This window comes from Zingiber officinale, chromosome 3A (assembly GCF_018446385.1).
Source record: "Zingiber officinale cultivar Zhangliang chromosome 3A, Zo_v1.1, whole genome shotgun sequence".
NCBI classification, from domain to species: domain Eukaryota; kingdom Viridiplantae; phylum Streptophyta; class Magnoliopsida; order Zingiberales; family Zingiberaceae; genus Zingiber; species Zingiber officinale.
In genome coordinates, this window is record NC_055990.1 from 35,959,679 (window position 1) to 35,982,692 (window position 23,014).

A 23,014-nucleotide genomic window follows, 5' to 3' on the forward strand; every position below is an offset into this window, starting at 1 on the left:
GGTGGTGGTCTAAGTCAAGGTGAGGTACTAGTCCAACTTACGATAAGGTGACAGTCAAAATTTTGGGGATATGGTAGTCAAATGATCCGCCTTTCAAGGGGCTTAACCCCTTCCTCATCACAAAGGTCCCCAAGACAAGGTCGATTGGTACTTACGGTCGACTGAAACATAAGATCGACCAAGCCTAAGGAACCTGGTGCATCATGCTGGTAACAGAACACTTGGCATATAAATGGTTGCCCTTGGGATGCCCGAGTTTGGTAAGTCTATTCGATAATATATCGGTCTACCACAAGACCGTCCGGGAATATATTCATCCAGGTTTCAATAGTCCAACTTTCACTCAGAACACAACTTAATGCATCTCCAGGTAAACAATATACGACATGACAAGTATACGGGCTTTCACTGTTCGTTCCCCCGTCCTCCTACATAAGAGCGATCGACATAAAATCGACTAAGGTTATGCTTCATATTTTGTCCTCCACAAAGCATGCATGGCAAATCTTAGAAGATATCTGGCTAGATTTTCGGACTTCGAGTTGTCACCACGAGGACAAGTCCCCAAGCACAAGGATGATTGGGTGCTGGTTCTGGATGGGCCTTTCAAGGGTTAACATCCCGCTCTTTAGGAACGAGTATCCCTATAAATGGTCGGTCGGTCATGGAACCATCTGGACCTGGGAGACTTGATTCTCCCTTACTAAATCATCAGATCTCTGGCCTCCTACAATATACATATCAGGGCAGTCCCAAAAGGCCGACCAACCTTATAGAACTCAAGATTCCATTTATCACCCTCTGTTAATATATGATCGATCGAGCTAATTATCCGACAGAAATATATTCAAGAGATAACATTGTTAGAGAATCACAACAGTTTGTCAGAAAATAACAATCGTTTGTTAGAGAATATTCCTCTATGTTAATATGAGCATTCAATAAAACCTTCCTCAAATGATACTTTACACTTTTCATTATCCGATATATTATAATAGCATATCCCTTCAACTGCCTTATTAATGATGTCAGTTATAAAAAGGGTACACACGAATAACAGAAGATTTCTCGGATGGTGATTATATGCCTTCCAGGCCTGTACATATTTCCTTACGTGACAACTTCTGACATGACATTCTTTATCATCTCATTACACTTACACACACTCTACTACTCATCTACTATTCTACTTCTCGGCAATACACTAACTTAAACGTCTTGAGAATCTTTCCTTGATTTTTAATTCTGACATTATGTTAGCTCGTTCAAATGTATACAGGGAGCTTAGCTCCCAGCCCATGATTTTCAATTTAATACCGAGATCTTCACTCGATTAATATTATAATTATATATCCAATACACCATCTCTAACATTCAGACAAAATTAAATACCAAATCTCATTGCGCCATTAAAAGAAGAACTTAGAACAAACACCTTTCTAAATTTGCAAATGTTTAGATGGAAAAATGATTTTTATATTATCGGAAGGGCTGCTCCTTATTAATTTTGTCTGCGTCCTAACAGTCAAATCCTGGACAAGCTTTTAAGCAAATATCGCGAGGTGATTGATTTGATGGATCCAAAACTCTTCCATTCAGTGGAAGGGAACTTGATGTTCACAGCTCCCGGAAATGCAGCCCTTCAATCCCGGAAGAGCCACCGGAGCGAAGCACAATTCGACAATTTTTACAGAACTAAAATATGAGAAATCGAACGTCGTTGCGGCTTAAAGCTTCAAGGATAGATCAATCATGGCGGATCTGTCTTCTTCACCAGTAGCAGCGGTAGTAGTAACAGCGGCCATAGCATGCTGGGGATGCGATGCTCTCTGCCAATTAAGCATGTCGACGGTCTCAACGCACTCGAACCGAGGGTCCCCGGGGCGGCGGCAGCGGTAGTCGACGTGGGCCGGCCTGCACGCGTGGGAGGCGATGGGGAAGGAGGCGCCGTGGCCGGCGACGGGGGGCGCGAGGTAGAGGAGCGGATTCCCCCCGACGCTCCGCTCTTTCTTGTGCGCGTTCTGGTGGCCCCCCAGGGCCTGCGACTTGAGGAACTTCTTGTCGCAGAAGAGACAGGGGTAGAGGCGGACGACCTGATTCCGTGACGACGGCGGCGACGACGACAAGGCGAGCGAGAGGTCAACGGCAGGCGGCTGCGGCGGTGGCTGCGGAGGAGATTCCATCTCTGGTTCACAAACCAAGATGAGCCACAAAGGGCAGCATAAATCTAAACAGAGACATGTACGTCGAGAAGCAGAAGGATAAGAACACCAACAGAAGAGATTGGGATGGATCAGAACCAGAGAAAACGAAGTCGCACTGTTTTTGTAGTGATCCTCGGCATCAGCTAGCAGCCATATATATATATAAATATAAATATATACCTAATTCAGAAGCATTTGTGATTCGTATTCAACTGCTGGTGCTGCCGCCGAATAGCGAGCAGGGTAAAAAAATACATGTTACAACGATGAGTGTGCCGCCGGTGGTTGAAATCGCGTGGGGCAGATCTAAGCGAGGAAAGTTTGAGCAATGATTGGAAGCGAAGGCGCCGTGTAATAGTCCGAATTTGTTGACGCTCATGATTTGTCGATGGCGATGAGTGGGTGGTAACAGGAGGCGGCGGATGCCTGCCTGCCATTGTGGGAATGTGCAAAGGCGAAGTGGAGGCTTGGGACCGACCGACTCAAGATAATAGAAGAAGATATGCATCGCCAGACAGGACGACTTCGGCCTTCGGATATTTTATTCAATATAATTTAATTTTATGCGTACATCTTACATTTGTACTCTGTCCATTTAAAAGTTTACTGTAATCTAAGTTTAAGAGATATTTTAAAAAGATTTTTTTTAAATATATTAATTTTTTAGAATTCAGATTACTTAATTATATATTAGAGAGTCTAATTACATCCTATTTTTTATTCATCGACATTATTTACAAGCTGAATATATATATATATATATATATATATATATATATATATATATATATATATATATATATATATATATAAATTCATTTAGTCTTAGTTTTTTATTTAATTAACCTTATCTATTGAATGAAAATGAATAAATCAAATGTATTCATAAATGTTTAATTCATTGGAAATCTTAATTTCTAATTTTAATTGGGTTGTTTCTTTTGGAAGTGATTAGGGGTGTCAAAGAGTCAAGCGGTTCACTAGCTATTTAGGTCTCGATTCGAAAATTCGTTTGAGTTCATTTGATTAAGTTAATGAACCTAATTTCAAGTACGAAAATATTATTGAGTCGAATTCGAGCTTAACAACATTTAATTTGTGAGCTTGTGAAAATATTCATTTAGAGGTTTACGAACGTATTTATTAAGAGACTCGTGAACGTATTCGTTAAGAGGATCGTTTATCTTATTATTTTACCTATATAAAATTAAATATCATATAAATAATAAATATAATAATATATTATTAATTATTATAATTAATTATCTTAAAGTTTGAACTAAGTTCGTTTAATTTTTAAACGATCTTTTCTCGAATCGAACTTGAGCTGAGCTCGAACTATTTAATTTTATTATTTGCTGAGTCCGAGCTTAAGAACTTGAATCGAATTCGAGCCGAACTCGAGTTTATGGCTAATGAATCAAGTTCGGGCTCCAGCATTGTACTGTTCAACTTAGTTCGACTGGTTGTTGACCGTCCTAGAAGTGATTTTAAGTGGGTGAAAATAAAATTGGCGCAGATTTTTTAGAAATATTTTTTTATCTGTTATTATAAAGACGTTTTTAATTGCTAAAATATCACCATAAAGATATTTTTAAAATAAAATATAGGACAGACTTTTGACGATTCGAAGGAGCACTTTTTTTTTTATAATTTTTGTCCATTTTAATAATATAAAGTACAAATATATTTTATCGAAGACAATAATTTAATTAATATTTTTATGATATGAAAAAAATCAATTTATCCTAATTTCGGTCTGAACGGATGCTCTAATTTCTGTTATTTTCTATTGGCTTCAGATATAAAAACCGACGTCATTAATCGGTAATCCGCCTCCGTTCCACCTTGTAATTCTCCGCCGCCGCCACCTCCGACGCCGACGACAACGGCGACGACGCTGCGGCATCTGCTGGCGAAGACACACAGTGCCTCTTCTTAAGCAACGTCCTTCCCTGGTTTGACATCGTTGCTCTGTTTGATCGGCGTGACCTCGTACGGATGCGTCTCTTCGATCTCTCCTCTTTTTCTCCTCGATTTTATCGATTAAGCTTGTTAACTTGGAGATCATGCTGATATGATTTTGGATGTTCGTGAGTTAAGCTGCAAAATGAATTTAGTGATGTTGTGAAGCTTCTGCTCCAGGGTTTTAAGATCTTTCGGGACGAGGAGAAGACGATGGGGACGAGACAAGTTTACGAGGAGAAGCTCCGGGCTGGCAATCTTCAACATGACCCGACGATGAATCCTGGCTTGGGCTCTGCTCGTTGCCCTCGTTGTCTGTCCCTCATAAACCCTAATCCGGTCCGTTCCCAATTCCCTCTTATGCTCCAGTCTCAAATTTTAATTGTTTCTTCCGTCACTGAAGTCGTTGTCTACTTCAATATAATCTTGCTTCTTCCTTGTTTTTGGCCTCAAAAAGGGAAATTCCAACTTGGATAACTTCCGTTTGCACCTTTGTTTCGCTCCTCCAATCATCGACGCTTTATGCTACTTATGAAACTTGCAGGAAAAAGGCGAATGGACCATCACTTCTGTTTTGCATGATGCTGCTAGCGTGGTATAAATGATGATCATTTGGATATATGGCATTCCTGTAAACTTAGATGCTATGCTAATTACTAAAAAATTGGCTCGTATTTAGCTTCTTTTATTGTTCTTGATTCTTATGTTAACTTTCTTGTGTTGGAAAGGCTGGTTCAGGAGCTGGCGGATTGCTTAGTGCTGTTCATAGTATGAATTCAGGTAATAATTTTAGTTCCGTTGAAGTTTAATAGGTCTTTGGATAATTTGACCATGGTGATTATCCTGAAAGAAGTGAATGTGGGCATCTCTGTTAGGTATTCCATTTATTCAGCAGCATGTCAAGGGTCCCAAATGGTTGCAATTCTCAGTTGGGGTAATGGTTTCTATCATTTTGTTGGAATCACTGTCTTTGTTGTTAGCTAAAGATTATATGATATGTAAGTGTTTTGTGAATAACTAAAGATTAGATGATATCTACTGTGGGATAATCTGATTTAGCTTTACCATTTATCTTATGGCTAATCACTAAACTTTCTCTATGAAAAATAAGACCTTGGATGGTCAGTTGTCAATTTACTTCTCCATTCCCAACAAATGGTGGTGCAGGTTGGCCATCCATTAGTATTCAATTAATGAAAGCAAAGTCAAGTTGTTATTATTACTTTTTGGTTTAATAAAGGTCAAATTATTATATTTGGCTGGTTTGAATTTTTTAATTGAATTGAATTTTAACCATTCCTTTACTGAATATTAACTCAAGGAACTGATAGAGAATGCAACTAAAGACATATAAATCTTTGGTTGAATAAACTTTGTCTTGGTGCTAGACTATTGTTTTACAATGAGATGTGGTTTTGTAAAGATGTTCATATAATCATCCTAGATTTGTTGCCCATGTGTAATTAAAATTTCATCGACCTTGGCATGGTTATTAGAATCATACATCTAACTTTCTCCTCCTCTATGTTAAGATTTTTTCAACTTTTACATAATGTTGGTATTTTTAATATGTAATAGTTGTCATATTAATAAAAATTCATATATTCTTTTATTTATATTCCTTTTAAAACATGTTCCGAATGTACTTTTCTTGAAAATACTCTCATCAACCTTGTAGAAGTGGCATTTGATAATATGTTGTCTCCATTGTTCAAGTAATAACATTTTTCTTCTTTATTGTTTTTTTCTCATTGTTGGTTGACATTTTTTTCCCTCCAGATTCCTTCGCTGCTGTTGTATTCAGGAGCTAGTGCTGCACTTGGAGGTAAAGTACATATGTGCTTATATTCTCCGTTTTTTATTAATATTTTGACGTTCTATAAGGGAAACTTGCTTGCAAGTATACCAAGTTTTGTGTGTTGAATAACAATTATCCAAGAGAAGGAATTACCCTATGCAAATTTCTACTTAATACTTTCTCCTATTAATTATGATGCTTGTCTGCAGTAATTAAGAGTTATTTTATCTGGTTACATTTGCATCTACATAATTTCATCTCAGAGAAAAATATTTTAATATGTCCAAATTATAAGGCACCCACCATAGAAATTGCAAACTATGAATGTTGATGCTGATGACTACAACATTATTCTACCGTCCTTTTGCAGTTTGCAAAGCCTTTATAATTTATGCTTTCCACTTTATGGCATACAAGAGGCTTTTGATTGCCCCACGGGCACAGTGGGGTGGTAAGAGGTAAGGATGATTCCCATACAACAAGTGTTCAAATCTCACGTTGGGCATTTCCTGCGGAATTTGAATCATCGGTGATGCTGGGTGCCATGTCGGGACCCACCTACGCCGGATTTACATGGTAGCTAGTTTGTGGGGCTGGGTCGTCCACCTCCAGGACTAGTTGGGCATGTCCAAAGGCCCAGATACTTGCATTACCCCCCTCCCCCCAGAGGCTTTTGATTTCTGTACATGCTTGGGGCTATTGACAATTAAGCAGCAGTAGTCTAAATGGAACGATTTTCTTTTATTTATTTATCTCTGAAGTTCAGATGTCGATAATGGCATTGTTTATGGAGGGCATTGGGAGAGTAAAGAAAATGACAATTAGTATTATGACATTCAATTAAATAACATGGTATTATTATCGATGTAGTGTTGTCCAAGCTCAATGGATGATTTGATTTATATAGCCAACCGAAATAGTTGGGTTTCATGGTTGCTTATTGCATTTGTGGTTGTTGAACTTTATCTTCAAATTCCTAAACTCTGGTCCACTGGTATTTTCTTAAATAAAATTTGAAACGATTGAAGATTACTCATTCACTATGAATCATATTCCAGTTCAAGTGAGTCCATACTGAATATTTGTTATGCTAAATTCAGTTAAAACTTTTCTGAGATTCTCACCAATAATGCAAAAGCCCAATAGACTAATGAATATTGATATGTGAAGAAGTGAACAACATAATATTCTTCTCAACTTATCAACATTCTGGATTGATAGCCGACACTTATATTGATCACTTGCAAACTTTAGAATTAATCATGTCACACTCTTAGATTCACACCCATGTTGGATACTCATGCGCAAGTCCAAGTGATATAGAGCTCTGAGCCTTATTGCAAGTAAATCCACTTTAAATGTATGGTAGGGTTAAAAAAAAAGTGATTGCCCATGCTATCCATTTCTTAGGAGATATATGCTATCCACGCTTAGAATAAATGTGTAAGGCTAATTATAATACCAGTGGAGATATGAATTGAAAAGAAAGATTTGCATATGATGTCTATGTTAAGAAAAAGCTTAATTGATGTGGTGGGTTTTAGAAGAAAAATCATCTAGTTATATTCTGTGACAAAAGGTGAAATCGTCACCTTGGCGGTCTCTCCAGGGTAGCCCCACACTTCTTAAAAGGGGGTAAATCATGAGGAGCTTCTTCCAACAACAGTTACGCATGTAGGGGGTGAGGCAACCAACGGGGCATTCTGTACCTATTGGGAATTGACCCCGGACTTTGCTGGGGCAACACTCCTGCATGAACCATCTGCTCCAGCCCGTGAGGGCAATCATCTAGTTATATTGATGTGAGAGATAGTTGATGTTTAACAAATTTGTAGACTTTAATTATATGAACCTAAAAAGAAAGAACATTTTTAGTAGTTTAGACAATTTAAATTTATTAAAGTTGAAGGTGCGAAGGATAGACAGACAAAAGGAAAAACTTATCTATTGTAATTGATGATGAGATATAACCTAAAATTCAGTGAAGGGTATGATCCATGTATTAATCTCAAACAATTGGAGCTAATATGTTTTTTTTGTTATTACTTGAAGCTTTTGCACATTCTACTTGCCCTCTCTTCAAAGTGGTCTAAGAGTTGTAATTTCTTATAGTTTATTCCAACCCAATGGAACTTGTGTATGTTGGTTCGATATACCTGATTTTTGGTTGCATAAGATAGTACTAATGAAGCTTTAGTTTCTTCTTTTTTCTTCACACATCTTGTGCTAACATCTCATTTCATAAACAGCTTACTTGCTTCCAGCGTTCGCTCAACTCAGTGTGTCGTCATATTATGCTGCTTCGAGCGCCTCATATTATGCAATATCCCGAGTAACTAATCACGTCGAAGGATCTTATTTATCCCAATCTTCAACAAAAACTTAGTTTATCCTTTCCTGGGTATTATAAATAAGTGATTCTAGATAATGAATGCATTTGCAACTCTTTTACATTGTTGTGCCAATTTTGTTGTTTATTGAATACTGGACGGAATAGTTCGTTGATTTTAATTATGTTTGCTCTCCCGTATTCCACTTTTCTCCTGCTGATTTTTATGAGTTTTTTTAATAAAATATTATGTAACGCATCGTTAAATTAAATCAGGCAAAAATGAAAAGTATTCATCAAAGCAAATGATTAAAAAACTTTAATCCATCAATATGACAAGATAATACACACGGAATCAGAATATTCAGTGAGAATATATTTTATTAGAAGGGGATGTTTTAGAGATATTTTTCTAAATATCTTATTGGAGAGATATTTGAAATCATCCAGTGATTTCTTTTCTTTTTATTATTTAAAAAACAAAATAAAAAAAGGATAGAGAGATGATGTGGATTTTTTTTATTTAAAAAACAAAATAAAAAGTATGGAAAAAATGATCTGGATGTGAGATGAATATTGACGTGCTAGTAGTCGGATGTTTATCATTTTCTATGTAATATTTAATTATTTATGGTTAATAGTTACATATGATTTATCTCTTTAGTATTGATTTAGGGATGAATATTGGGACGAGTGAATTATCTCTATTCTGTTAAGGTAAATATCCCTTGTGATTAGAGATGATAATTTCTAACCTGACATGAAAACACGATTCGGATCGAACATAAAAAAAATCAAATTAGGGTAAGGCCTTATTGGATTTGGGGTTGACCTAATTGATACTATTAATAAACGGGTTGGATTCATGTTAACTTGAAATGACTCGATTACAATCAGCGGACCCATTTATAAATATTTTCGGATTGAATTTGGATGAGATTCTGATTGAGTTCGGAATAAAATAAGTATATTTAAATAAAATGAATCTTTTCGAATCGGATTCACATTGAATTCAGATTATAGATCATTTTAGGTCAGATTCGGAATATTAATGAAGTCGGATTTAGATTTTGATGTTCTAATCTGTTAACCCGCTATTCTGAACCAGTTAATCCGAATTCAAATCAAATGGCCACCCTTACTTGTGATTCATCCAATTTAAAAAAGTATGAGACTATTTTAGAGGGTCGCTAAGATAACTAGGTGTTTGATTTCCTGGGGTAAAGGATCATGATTTATTTCATTCTTAAAAATATGCGATTATTTTTGAGGGACTGTTGTGATGATAGTTTTATTATCACTCGTGACTTATATATCAGTATAGGGATCTTTTTGTGCAGTGGTCGGCCTTCTGGAAGCCAGAAGTCGCTTCTCGAATTCCTCAATTTCCAAAATAAAGTATTGACTCTATGTAATTGTTAAAATTCTTCGTTTAATTCAATTATTTCATATTTATATTATTAAATTTTAAAAATGTGGGAATAATTTACTAGTAAAATATGAAACAAGATCTGACGGTCCATCGTACTTTAGGCACGGATCGTAAAGCTCCGGATCCAAAACACGCCGAGCTCAGCGAAGGGTAAAAATGAACGTTCATGATTGGGCTAACGCATCCAACGACCACAAGAACTCGTCGCTCTCTTTAAATACAGTCGTTGCCACTGCAAGGAAACCCTAAGCGGAAGGTCCAGAACATTTCTCCCGAGCAATGGGTGAGCCGCATTTCTCTCTCCCTCCTCTTTTGTTCATTCGCTTTTAGAGGTTTCATCTTGCTGGCTTCTCCGGTTGTTGCATTTTATTTTGTGTGATTTTAGTGGTCGATTCTGTGGGTTGGATTTCAGGGGCTTACAAATACGTATCGGAGCTATGGAGGAAGAAGCAGTCGGATGTGATGCGTTTCCTGCAGAGGGTTCGCTGCTGGGAATACCGCCAGCTTCCGTCCATCGTCCGCGTCACCAAGCCGACGCGCCCTGACAAGGCTCGACGTCTTGGTTACAAGGCAAAGCAGGTTACGATCCATGAACGATTTCCGCTATTTTTGCTCTTTACCAAGATTTTAATGTTTTTTTTCTCGCTTTTATTTTATGTTTTTCCTGTGACTATTTGAATCTTAATGGATCTCATTGCTGTGTGCTCATTTCCATAACCTCTCACTTTTCCTCGACGTCTGCCATGCTCTAACACGATATCTATTAGGATGCAAAATGCATTACTTTATCAGTGGAATGTAGCTATTTGATCTTCCATTCGTATTGGTTCCTGATGGATTAAAGGTATACTTGTAGGTTCTTGACGGTTAGTTTGCACAATGATTATGACATGGCAATAACCTAATCCAGGATCGCATCCCATTTCTTCAGTCTTACTTCCTCGATTGTAGTTGCAAGTCCTGGAACTATTAGCTATAGTCTAGGAATTCCCTTAACCATCTTGTATTCTATATGATGGTTCTTCCTCTGTTACTCAATGAAATTAGAATAGACTATGAGTTCAGTTGTCTAAGAAGAAATTACTGCATCCTATTGTTTTCTTCTTATTGCTGTCATTTGTTCTTAACTTCGGACTCTAATCACGTGCGCTCAGTTTCCTGTTTGTATGAGTATTTACCTTGTATTCATTATTGGCAAGTACCCTTAGACCATCTCCAACTCATAACACCATATTTGGCGTAGTATTCACACCAAATTGGTGCATTTTCAGCTCCAAACACTATTTCAGCTCCAATCCACCCATACCATATCACACCAAAAAAGAATATTCTATTTTTTGTTCATAATTTAATTATCAACATATATTTAAATTTATTAATATTTTTATATGATAATTATTATATTTAAAATTAATACTTCATTAATATTTGATAGATTAAATTTTTTAAAATTCAGCATCCAATTAATATATATAAAAAATTATGATTTTCATTTTAATTTTTATTACATAATTGTTCAGGCATAAATATATTTTAAAAATATTATAAAATCATACACAATTAATATAAAATATTTTACTATTTTTTATTTAGAACAAATAACACTTAATTGAAAATATAATATTACAAGACTTCAAAATGCATTAATTAAGCATTTTATTTGAAGTATAATATGAGCTTTTTTGTCTTTATTGAGCTAGAAAATTTTCAAATCTAGTACTATATCATCTACCGTGGGCTTAACGTCTAGAGTCCCACCTCAAAGAAGTTCATATTGTCCTTAGAGATGTTAATTGAGCATTCTAAATCGAGGACTATATCATCTACCGTGGGCTTAACATCTAGAGTCCACCTCAAAGAAGTTCATATTGTCCTTAGAGATGTGTTAATTGAGCATTTAGAATAATATAGTAATTCTGAAAGTTAAAGTATGTAATATTGTATTTTTAATCAAGTGTTATTGTTTGTTTTAAATAAAAAATAGTAAAATATTTATCCTAATTGTGTGATTTTATACTATTTTTAAAATATATTTATGCCTGAACAATGCTGTAATAAAAAATTAAAAAAGAAAATCATAATTATATATATATATATATATATATATATATATATATATTAGTTGGTTGTTGAATTTTAAAAAAATTTAACCTATCAAATGTTAATGAAATATTAATTTTAAATATAATAATTATCATGTAAACATATTAATAAATTTAAATGTAGGTTGATAATTAAATTATGAATAAGAAAAAAGAGAATATTTTAAAGAATATTTTTTGTTGGAGGTTGAAATATTTGGTTTTGAAATTATATCATTTTGAAGTAAAAACTACACCAAATATGATATTATGGGTTGGAGATGGTCTTAAGGTTCTATATTTGATCATTCTTCTTATGGTTTTTTTTGTTCATGCTTATAATGATTGCTTTCGGGATGTAGGGTTATGTAATTTATCGTGTCCGTGTTAGACGTGGTGGCAGGAAGAGACCAGTTCCTAAAGGTATTGTGTATGGGAAACCCAAAAATCAGGGTATCACTCAACTTAAATTCCAAAGGAACAAGAGGTCGGTAGCTGAGGAGAGAGCTGGCCGGAAGTTGGGAGGCCTCAGGGTGCTAAACTCCTACTGGGTTAATGAGGTCTGATAAATTTTGTTGTTTGACAGTATTGACCTTTATACAGTTTTGCTCCAAGTGATCCGATCTCTATAACTTGTGGTCTTGTGTCGCACAGGATTCTACCTACAAGTATTTTGAGGTTATCCTTGTCGATGCAGCCCACACAGTTATCCGCAATGACCCCAGGATCAACTGGATCTGCAAGGGTGTTCATAAACACCGTGAGCTTCGCGGACTCACTTCGGCTGGTAAGAAGTACCGAGGACTCCGTGGCAAAGGGCATCGGCATCACAAGGCCAGGCCATCTCGAAGGGCGACCTGGAAGCGGAACCAGACATTATCTCTCCGTCGTTATCGTTGAACATTCAAGCACAGATAATCCAATTCAGATCATGATTCTGTTTCTACTCTATTTAGGTGCCTTTTTCATGTGATACAAGAATTTTTTTTACCCAAACAACCGCATGAATTGTGCTTGTGGTGCCAGTCTCATCACATGCGTCCTCTGTATGGCTTAGTTGACCATTTGAGCAGGTCATCATGCCTTACTCATCGCCCTTTAAATTAATTGTCTTGAGAAATGAATAGTGAAACCGATCTTTTATTTTCAAAACGCTTTTGTCCAAAATACTTTCACGGTCTCAGTTTTAAACTTTCCAGTACAATGATAGATCAATTCACCTGGTGAAAGCTGTACCAAATGTCTTTGAGAGACACTACCACCAATAAAAGTGACAACAATTCTGAAATGAAAGTTAAATACAAATCATGCATTGACAACCGAGTATCAGATCAGAAATAAGTTTCACGGTAAGATTACAATCTACCTACAGGACATGCAGAAGATTCATGCATATATGGTCATAACATTTAGTGGAGTAGCAGCATATTTGCGCTAGTTACAAGTTCATACTACAAACAGTCCAAAAGATGGCGCTAAAACCTAGAATCAAGAAACCATGGTCTAGATGACAATATACTAAGTTTTAATAGGAGAAGCCTTGGGCAAATGCTGTGCATCACCACTGTTCCCCGAAGGAACATCCTTGGGGACAGCAGAGACCGAATCCTCCTGAATATTATTCCCTGTTGGATCCCCTTCGTTGTCTTTAGTTGCTGACCAATTTTTTGAGCCGTCTGGCAGAAGCGATACGTTTGAGTCAGCTGGCTTATCAGCTTCAGTTGCTGTTTGTGTATCATTGTTCCCCAAATTAGCAGCAGTTTTCTCTTGAACGTTTCTGCCAGTTTCTAAGGTTGAATTTGGCTCGTCTGCACCCTCATTCACAACTTTCACAGAGGTATCCTCATTCACTGCGATCTCCTCGGTAGCAATAACCTCATTTACTTCAGTCCCAGTTGTTAAAGCTTCACAATTAACCTTGTTTTCATTTTCAGCTTTGACCTTGTTTTCATCTTCAGTATCCAGCATTTCCACATCAGTTGATGCTTTAGCTTCTTCTGTCACAACATTCTCTTTTGCCTCCGAAGTGGCATCAAATCGATCTTCATTATCCTTCTTGTCTCTTGTTGCTTTCTTCGAACTTGATTTCCTTTCTCGCTTTTTTGGCTTCTCATCTTCTGGGGTATCTACTGGCTTAGCTCTCTCCTTAATTCTTGCAGAACGCCTTGGAGTGTCACCTGCATATAAGTTTTTGATGGATGAACCAAAATACAGATTCATTTGTGCAATATTTATATACATATATTTTGCAAAATTGTGGAACTCTAACACGCATTAGGAAATACTCAGAAAGTGAAGATACCAGTTCCCCAGTCAAATTCACTCGAAGGAGGACCTCCAGGATGTGACTTCAAGTATTGCTGTAAGTGTCTCTTATTCTTAATCTCCTCACCAGTTGGCGATATGAACACAATCTCATTCTTTCTTGGACTTGCATCCTCGTTCAGTAAGAACTGTCAGCTCCAAAAATGTATACATTACATTGTTGATGGATGTGAAATACAATAACTGTTTGCTATTATCTTAAACGCATATGCATATAAACAAATCAAATAAATATTTTTTAAAAAATGGGAAAATAATATCAACAGCATATTAGGTTTTCATCACTCACTCAGAAAGGAAGCTATCTAAGGATAGAGAAGAATTGGACAATTGTCACGCAATCAGAAAGATAGAAGAATCTTCAGTATCATTGCATATCTAGAAAATTAGCACTCTTAGTATCATAATGAAGGTAGAACATAAAAGAACCATCTTAAGCTTTTTAAGAATCAGTACACGTAGGAAAGTTTCAGAGAGAAGGTATTAAGGCATGTATCAGGAGCCTACATAGAATCTTTGTCAATGTATTGTCTGGCTGTGACAAAACCTCTTTTGCCCTAGAGGTTGTAAATAAGTTAAAAGTAAGTAGCAAAATGCTATCGTTGGATTAAAGACTAAATGTTTTTCTCTTATAGAAAATATGGAATAACAACCCAGTATTATACTTTTCTGTACTTGCCTGAAAAAGTAACAAATCAAATAAAAGTCAAGAGGCAAGAAGATGGCCATCATCCTCTTAAGGAAATTAGCATAGGCTGTGTTAATGCAGAATCTATGGCACTCCATTCATTGAGAATAGATTACCATAAATTTCTCAACAGAAAGCACTGGCAAATTTATTCCAAACTAGTCTTGCAGCTCTGCATGGTCATACTAAAATAATATTAATCCAATATACAAACAAAATCAGCATGTTGCTGAAATATGTACATTCCTTGTGATTATAATAAGTTGATATCAACGTTGGTTTTCAAAAACTGAGATCATAAACACCTGAAATGAAGAGATAGATTCAGACAACAAAAAAGAGAAAATATTTAACACATGGAAAAACATAAATCAGCTAATAAGATATACACTCTATCTTGAGCTTTTGAATGATAGGTTTGGATGAGTTTGTAGAGCTATTTCAGAAATAATTGATAATTTTTTAAAAAAGCAATGCAACTATGCAACTAACCGACCTAATATGGTCATGTCAGTGGAGCCAAAGGGATAAGGTGAATTCAAAAGACTAAAGAACCTGATTGATGTCAGTTGTCATAACAAGGATTCAAGACCAGTATTGTCTCCCATTTCACTCCTGTTTTATTTTTCAAATTAACCATTTCATAAAAACATCAATTTTTTTACATGGAGGCTGCCTATTAAGGGTTATCAACAAATTCAACAATGGCCCTAGAAATTTATCTTAAAAGATTTCGACAGTTTGGAACCCATGTGGATGCAGTAAGATTATACTTAGGTTTACCAACATCGAACAGAGCCCAACTTCAAATATCTTTGGTGTTATTAGAAAAGGCTTTGAACTCATATAAAAAAAGTAGACATAAGAAATAATGAATTGTACAAAAAGAGAAAAGTAATGAGACACATTGTTTGATGGAACGAAGTACTAAAATGTAGCCAAAACAAACAAAATACCCTCATATAACTTTAGAGGATACAAAATCAAACCACTAATTCAAATTTGTTTGTTGTTCTTGACAAAGCATAAAAACTTATACTTTGCTAGATAACAAGTTAAAGAATTTAAAAATGAGAATGCTTTGTAAAATTTAAGGACAATAAGTTAATAAAATCTGATTCCATAAATTAGTATTTAAATACCTCTTAGAATTTTATATAACTAAAATCATCCTTTCAAAACCTCTTTCTTTTACAGAAAAATGAAGCGGAGTAAAATAAATAATGCAAGTGTGAAGTGTTTTTGTAGAACCATCACCTTAGTAGTCCACTTCCAACACAAAGTTGCCAACACATTCCTTTTGTGTCATATTTGTAAAGGTCAAAACCTTGTGTCTCCTCAACAAAATTAAACTTCCCAAATCTAGCAGATGATAACTTTTTGATGACTGATGTTTTTGCTACTTGATGTGGATTTTGAATTTGTATGCATGGAAAGGATATGGCTATGGATACAAACTAAATATGGGAAGAGATAGAAAGGAGAATAAAGAGCAGCTGTAAGAACAACGCATATAAAAAAGTTAAGAGTTGATAGAAGGAATGCTGATGCAACACCAAAATTGAACAAAACTCGCACATAGCTTTGATGCCAAGTTGATGTAACTTGAAGAATAACTATATCCAACAGATAGAATAGTAACTCACACACAAAAGAAAGTCAAAAGGATTTTATTAAAATTGAAGAATATCTTATATGATGATTCAGGAACCATTATTGTAAACAAAAGAAAAAAAACATTCATCTAAAATAACCTATCATAAATAGATGACTAATCCCCAAAATAAAATATAACTCCCTATTTTTTTTTACTACATCAAAATAAAAGCTTACAATTTTTAGAAACTTATAAATTTTAATTGTCTAATAAAATAATTTTAATTTAAACCTTAAAATTTCAACCCTATCTCAATTTTATTTTAAAACTACATCAAATGTCGATTTTTTGTTTTAAGATGCCAAGAACGATGTTAACAAGCAGCAAAAGTCATGATCAGCTGACTGTAATCTGGGAGCTCTTATTGCCATCTACAATAAAATGAAATATGGTGCATGTGTACACATGTGAGACAGAAGTTTGTTCTACCATTTTATAATTTATTGAAGTGCATCTAATTGTTCCCCACTTTAGGTCTAAAATAGAGATATTAGTTATATTTGTAAAAAGAAAAGATCAGCCACCAGTATAATTATAATGACTTCTAACAAGTACAAGTTATATTTAGAAGGATAATTAAAAATAAACAGTATACATTATTATCAGTTAGTATAAATGGTAATTAATAATCAGAGTTATTAGAACTAGCATACCTATATTGAGAATTTTTTTTTATATCTAAGTATTCAAATTGTTGTTTGTTGACAGGAATGCATAGAATACTTTAGTTATTTCTTTGATTTTTCAAAAATAACTTCTTTTTTTTTCTAATCCAGGTATAAAACTCTTCGAACCGACTAATCTTGGAGGTGACCATGAAATAACTGTTGGGAAGCGCTCACAATCCGACATCTAACTGCTAGTGTTCTTAGGTTTGTCATCCCACCAGAGAAAAATCACTTTTGCAGTACGGCGTAGTTAGCAATCGAATCTTAGATGTCTGGTTAACGGTTGAAATGCCTTACCGTTTCACCGTAGTCCAGGGGCAATAACTTGTTTTTACTTACTGGATCATATAGAGAACATTTTTGGTATTATTTGGTAGTTGGATATTATTCCTACTAGTATCAATGACAAAGTAATTTATAATAAACTTAGTCACGATGCTAAGGCTTCGAGAGTAAGATGTGGTATTATGTGTTTTGTCGGTTTGACTACTTTCCTGTCCTTGAGATAGTGGTATTTTTTAATTTTTATCTTATCATTCCTAACAACTTCACACATCAATTTAACATTCGCTTATGCTATATTATTTTTTTTCACATCTAATCCATAGAATAAGGCAAGCTGTATTGAAGTTTCATGCATGCATACTAACTAGTTTCTGATCCTAAGTATTCCGACAAAAATATCTAAAGTTCTCACATAAGTTTCATGTTCATCCATCTTAATATTTTCTAGATTTTTTTATTATTGAACCTGCAATCACATATTCAATTTCTGGCTTACGTGGTAGTTTTGAATTGTTTTCCCTTTGTTTCCACTTTCTTTTTCAAACAATTCTTTAAAAATGTGTCTGATAGCAATATTTGATATTAGAACCGAATTTAGTATTTGATATTTTCCAACATTTTCTCGTTCTTGTTTGCAAGCTCCACCATTGCATCCTATTCCTCTTCTCAATGACTTGTGATAATTCTTGGACCCTCCTCATTCACACAACCATGGCATCTGCTTCCATAAGACCATAACCTCATCGAGCATCCAACCACATTGCATGCCCATCACCGATGACCCCATCAAGCAATTCTTGGACCCCTACAACAACCTAACAACAAACACCCCATCACCTTCTGCTTTTCTTTTCATCCTTTTCACCTTTGCCAGAGGTAGCTCTCATCACCTCTTGCAAAAACAGAAGCAAGAGTTCCTTCTCGGTGTGTCTATTTCAAACCTGCAGACTTCTCTGGCATCCTCAAGCAACATCGTTGACACTGCTTGCATTTGGATCCACCATACCTCACCTTAACCTCCATTTTATCTATCCAAAAAGTGTCAGCAACCACCACCTGGCTCCTTCCCCACACAAAAAAGGTACAGCACTTATTCACCATATTTGTAACACACCCCTACTGCGCCCACAAAGAGGCACCCTCATGTCATCTTCTGTCGTTGCAACCATGCTGCCACTGCTCCTAGGCCAATGCTCTCTTCTCCAGTGTCTACTTCTTCCGAGTCTTGTTCTGGAGATTCCAGATTTGCTTGTAGATTCAGTAAGAGTGCGACTACAGCAGATTCACCTAATCCATTGCAAGCATGAGATTACCAAATCACACCAAAATCCCTTTTTTTCAGCAGATTCTGATATATTGGATTTCTCCTCAGTATTCTCCTTCCCAACAGATTCTGATTTCAACACCTCTCTGCTAGAATTTCTTGTTCTACATTAATTTCTGCCCTCTTCCTGCTGATATAGCAAGTAGCAAGCAATTCTTAGTAATCTGCTCATTCTTTGTTCTCCCTCCCTAAATATAGCAAGTTTTGCTTCTCTGTTTCTAGCACCCTGTCTTATGGGAGAAAATGTCTTATTCTTATATTGATATGTCCAATAACGGATCAAGTGGTGTTTTCCAATTTTCCTTTCAAAGATCTTTCTGCATGTTGTTATACATAGCTTCAAGAAGTAGTCCACTCTAGAGATTAATTCCTGAAATCTCTGTCATTCTTATTTCGCTTCATCCTCTCTCTCTAACCTCTCTTGTTGAAGTGCTGATTGGGGGTCAAAGATTTCATTTGGTTCTATGATGACATGAGATTGAGGGAATCATTATATGTGTGGTGTATCAACTATTCCCAAACTTAACAGTATTTTCATTTTTTGTGTGGTTAATTTAAGTTTATATTTTTCCTATGCTAATTTCTATATAGCAAGCTGAACATAGGTAGAATCAAATGCTCCAGCTTGAGGAATGTGTTAAAAGTGTCAAATTAATAGGGCTATTGGTGTAATGGATTTAGTCCCACAGTCATATTTTAGGTTTAGGACTTCTCCAACGAGTCCTATCTTCTTTTCCAAATTTTGAAGTGTAAATCACTATATGAGGTAGAGGCTAACTCCTGAGATACTAAGGTAGGCTTCATATTCGAAATGAAGTTGAGTATAAGTGAAGCAAACAAGCAACTTTTCTGTAATTATATCTTCGCAACTCATTTAGAAATTCTTTTAATCTCAGAAGAGAGAAAACCAAACAGAGGTTGAAGTTCGAGTCACTCCCCTAATCATCTCGCTTACGCTAATCAAAGCGACGGAAAGAAATCATAACGCACGGAAACCCTAGAATCCACAACGAAAATCCACCAAGACAAGCTACCAATCAGCTACGCCCCCCGACTCAAATAGAAGCCATAAAAGGGAAAATTAGGGCAAGCAAACGAACTTAAGGCGAAAAAACACGAAAACCAGGAGGAATTTCCCCAAACCATACCTTCTTCGTCCATCCTGCGGGCGCCGGTAGCTCGACACAGACGACCTCCGGGTCGTCCGCCCTAGCCTTATCCGGAGGCGTCGGCGCTCCCTTCTCGGCGCTCGCATCGCCCACCTCCACCTCCGCCTCCGCCTCCGCCATAGCTCGGCCTCAAATTCCGGCTCTCGGATAAGCCAACGGATTCGTACGGAATGAATGAAGTGAGGGAAAATAAAACATTTATCTAAATAAATAAATATGCGAAGAAAAGAGCAGGGCGTGAGAGATATCTGTCTTTCGCTTTCAAACGGCGTCTCGTAACGGCGGAACTAAAACGTGACTACACCGTTGGATTTGAAGGTGAAACTTCGCGTACGGCTCTTCGGATGTGCTGCAAGATACAGTCCACACGCTCTCACTGCTCCCATTCACTATTCGTCCAACTGAGTGCGATCCGGCTGCGTAAGGTTCCGATTCCTATAAATGCCCCTCCATGTTTTCTTTCCTGCCTCGCCTCTGGTACAATCATCGCAACGGACAGGTCTCGATGGGTCCCGCCGTCAGACGTGGCGGGCGGCTATTGGATAAATTCAGAAAGAATGGGACGACCGTCTGCCAACGTGACGTTGACTTTCTTGACGGCGTTTGATGAGAAGTGAGAATCAATAATACGAGGTGTTGAGAGAGACACGTGCGGCGGCGGATGCTGCAGTAGTCTCAGTAGATACGTTTTTTTTTCGAATAGGCCCTCTCTCTCTCTCTCTCTCTCTCTCTCTCTCTGACTTAGACGGTGTTAGATGAGATCGGATGCTCTAGATTGCAAAGTAGGATTCAAAAATAGATCATTTCATTCAGTCTATTATAATATTATATAAGGAGGGTCCATAAAAATCTATCTATTAATAATTCCTGCTCTAAGAATGGATCAAGAATTATGATCGAGAGGATCCAATTATTATTAAATTGTTAGAATTGGATAGTTAGTGATCCTGTCTGAGCGCTGAGTTGACGGACACTGGGGATCTGGCATGCTCCGCTGTCTCTGACTGGTGATATAGTTCTCCGGCGATCCTGCAAAGAAGCCGAGCCAGGAGGGATTTCCGGCGACGGCCCTCCGACGCTCAAGTCAGGCCACGAACGAGGCAGAGTAACGAGGCTACAGTAAATAGTTGTGCATACCTTCGTCGACGTCTGGGGTCTTTATATAGGACCCCGGGGAAGCGCATGCACATTTCCCAATGCGTGCACGCTTCCCCAAACATACCTTAACAAGCCTGTGTCAGAAAAGTGCCTCTGGCGCCATTCCGCAATCGTCCGAGCATATTCCGGATGTGACGGTGGAAGCTTCCACCGTACGATTCTGTGTACGGCTCAGTCGCCAACTCTGCTGTTGGTCGGCGGCAGGTGTTTCGAGGATGATGCTGTCCTGTCTCCTTTGTCCTCTTGCGGATCTTGTCTGTTCCAGGGCCGAGCGGATAAGCCGCTCGGCAAGCATATTACTCCTGCATTGGTCATATGCTCGGTTGAGACTGCTCCTGCCTGTGTTGCCTTGCGCGCCAGCCGAACGATGAGCCCTCTTAACCATTGAAACCTCTTCATCTTGAGCATCGGAAACCCGACCCCTAGTCAGGTTGTCCTCCATTCGGTTAGGAGAATTTCCGGCTGGTCGGACTGCAGGGCCCTGTCGGTAGGCCTGCTCCGTCCGGTCGGCTGATCTCCGGGCTGACCGTGTTGCCCTCTCACCTCCACGTGCCGTTGACCCCCCGCTGACGAGGATCCCCCGTCCTTACCACCGGATCACATGCCTCCCCCTTTAACTCTAGTCGAAGGAGGCGCCAAGTCCGACTGACTGGACTATGAATCTGGTCGAGCGACATTCACTTCGCCACTTCCGAAAGTGTATTTCCGATCGACTCTAGGACGCCCCAAGGCCGATCGGCGAGTTGATGGTTATGCCTTGGAGTTTTGATCTCCCTCCGTCGCTTTGTTGCGCTACTGTTCCGGGGGCGGTCGGCGTCGTCGGGTCTCCTCGGGATTCATGCTAATCTTCATTAAGCTGCCCACGCGCGGGTAATGGCGCTCATTAAATGCCGCCCAATCGTTGATCGACACCTGGCAAGTCCGCCGTCATCGTAGGGCGGGGGCGTAATCTCCGATGGGACATGCGTCGGTTCAAATCCGACGATCCGATGCCTTCGCTTCTTCCGATTACCTGGATCGGACGGTTGTGGTGAACTGAGACCGGGGTTTAAGAAGCGCCGTCACTGAGCCTCCTTCTATCACTCTTGCCTTTGCGTTTTTGGCGATTTCTTCTGCGACCATCCTCCCAGTGTCCGCTTGCCGTGGTGCTCCGACGAACTTCCGCCGTCTCCTTCACGGTCCGTACCTTGTAAGCCTTCTCCTATCCTTGCTTTCTCCTATTTTTTTCTTTTTTGGTGGCCTCCATACCCATTCAATATAGTTTGGATCCTCTGTCCACCCTTTCCTTCTCCTTTTATCGTTTCTTCTTTCCTCGCTACCATTCCGTCGATGGCTAGCACTTCGCAACCATCTGGTTCTTCTCCTAGCCTGTGGTATATGACTATGCTTAGCCGGTTCGAAGAAACTGACGTTGGACGTTCCCTCAACGAATTCGAACTGCCTTCTGACCATAGACTAGTTTTAGCTACCTCTTCCGATCGGCCCCATAATCCGCCGACCGGCACAGTTTGCTTCTTCCGCGACCAATTTGTGGCCGGTCTGCGCTTCCCTCTTCACTCCTTTATCTGGGAAGTTTGCAATTATTTCCGCATCCCGCTCGGCCAACTTGTCCCCAACTCTTTTAGACTGCTATGCGGCGTAGTAATCCTCTTCAAGCTGCATGATATTCCCTTAACCCCCAGAGTTTTCCATTACTTCTACTACCCAAAACAGTCCGAGTGGGGTACTTTCCTTTTCCAGTCGCGGATCGGCCTCGTCTTCTTCGATAAGATGCCGACCTCGAACAAGCACTGGAAGGAAAATTATTTTTACCTTCGTTTTCCCGAGCTGCCTTCCTTTCGTACCAAGTGGCAAACCACCGTGCCGGACCCGCCTAACCTCGGCAAGTACAAGAACCAGCCGGAATACCTTCATGGGCCAACCTACTGGCC

The 23,014-nt window shown here is 38.0% G+C and overlaps 4 protein-coding genes across 4 annotated transcripts; 2 read left to right on the forward strand and 2 right to left on the reverse strand.

Moving 5' to 3' along the window:
• Positions 1 to 1,727: 1,727 nt before the first annotated feature.
• LOC122050345 (zinc finger protein KNUCKLES-like) lies at positions 1,728 to 2,183 on the reverse strand. The gene has a single exon (XM_042611256.1). It carries the CDS (start codon positions 2,181 to 2,183, stop codon positions 1,728 to 1,730), a length of 456 nt encoding a protein of 151 aa, XP_042467190.1.
• A 1,807-nt stretch (positions 2,184 to 3,990) lies between these two features.
• Positions 3,991 to 8,497, forward strand: LOC122051728. The gene is made up of 7 exons (XM_042612985.1): positions 3,991 to 4,199; positions 4,350 to 4,508; positions 4,714 to 4,764; positions 4,898 to 4,949; positions 5,045 to 5,103; positions 5,949 to 5,994; positions 8,217 to 8,497. Exons 2-7 carry the CDS (start codon positions 4,383 to 4,385, stop codon positions 8,351 to 8,353), a joined length of 471 nt encoding a protein of 156 aa, XP_042468919.1. The 5' UTR covers positions 3,991 to 4,199; positions 4,350 to 4,382; the 3' UTR covers positions 8,354 to 8,497.
• A 1,462-nt stretch (positions 8,498 to 9,959) lies between these two features.
• On the forward strand, positions 9,960 to 12,961 carry LOC122051730 (60S ribosomal protein L15-2-like). The gene is made up of 4 exons (XM_042612987.1): positions 9,960 to 10,011; positions 10,141 to 10,307; positions 12,172 to 12,369; positions 12,464 to 12,961. Exons 1-4 carry the CDS (start codon positions 10,008 to 10,010, stop codon positions 12,707 to 12,709), a joined length of 615 nt encoding a protein of 204 aa, XP_042468921.1. The 5' UTR covers positions 9,960 to 10,007; the 3' UTR covers positions 12,710 to 12,961.
• A 136-nt stretch (positions 12,962 to 13,097) lies between these two features.
• LOC122051729 (methyl-CpG-binding domain-containing protein 11-like) lies at positions 13,098 to 20,129 on the reverse strand. The gene is made up of 3 exons (XM_042612986.1): positions 19,905 to 20,129; positions 14,112 to 14,262; positions 13,098 to 13,986 (listed from the first exon to the last, which is right to left on the reverse strand). Exons 1-3 carry the CDS (start codon positions 20,043 to 20,045, stop codon positions 13,328 to 13,330), a joined length of 951 nt encoding a protein of 316 aa, XP_042468920.1. The 5' UTR covers positions 20,046 to 20,129; the 3' UTR covers positions 13,098 to 13,327.
• Between the last annotated feature and the right edge of the window lie 2,885 nt (positions 20,130 to 23,014).

Bases quoted from the DNA above. Each gene is read 5' to 3' on its own strand.
- LOC122050345 (XM_042611256.1), bottom strand. From the start codon at position 2,183: ATGGAATCTCCTCCGCAGCCACCGCCGCAGCCGCCTGCCGTTGACCTC.
- LOC122051728 (XM_042612985.1), top strand. From the start codon at position 4,383: ATGGGGACGAGACAAGTTTACGAGGAGAAGCTCCGGGCTGGCAATCTT. The intron at 4,950-5,044 runs GTAATAATTTTA...CATCTCTGTTAG, and splicing joins TGTTCATAGTATGAATTCAG to GTATTCCATTTATTCAGCAG. The intron at 5,995-8,216 runs GTAAAGTACATA...TTTCATAAACAG, and splicing joins AGCTAGTGCTGCACTTGGAG to CTTACTTGCTTCCAGCGTTC.
- LOC122051730 (XM_042612987.1), top strand. The intron at 10,308-12,171 runs GTTACGATCCAT...TTCGGGATGTAG, and splicing joins TTGGTTACAAGGCAAAGCAG to GGTTATGTAATTTATCGTGT. The intron at 12,370-12,463 runs GTCTGATAAATT...TGTGTCGCACAG, and splicing joins ACTCCTACTGGGTTAATGAG to GATTCTACCTACAAGTATTT.
- LOC122051729 (XM_042612986.1), bottom strand. From the start codon at position 20,045: ATGGCGGAGGCGGAGGCGGAGGTGGAGGTGGGCGATGCGAGCGCCGAG. The intron at 14,263-19,904 runs GTATGGTTTGGG...TGGAGCTGACAG, and splicing joins CCGCAGGATGGACGAAGAAG to TTCTTACTGAACGAGGATGC. The intron at 13,987-14,111 runs GTATCTTCACTT...ACTTATATGCAG, and splicing joins TGAATTTGACTGGGGAACTG to GTGACACTCCAAGGCGTTCT.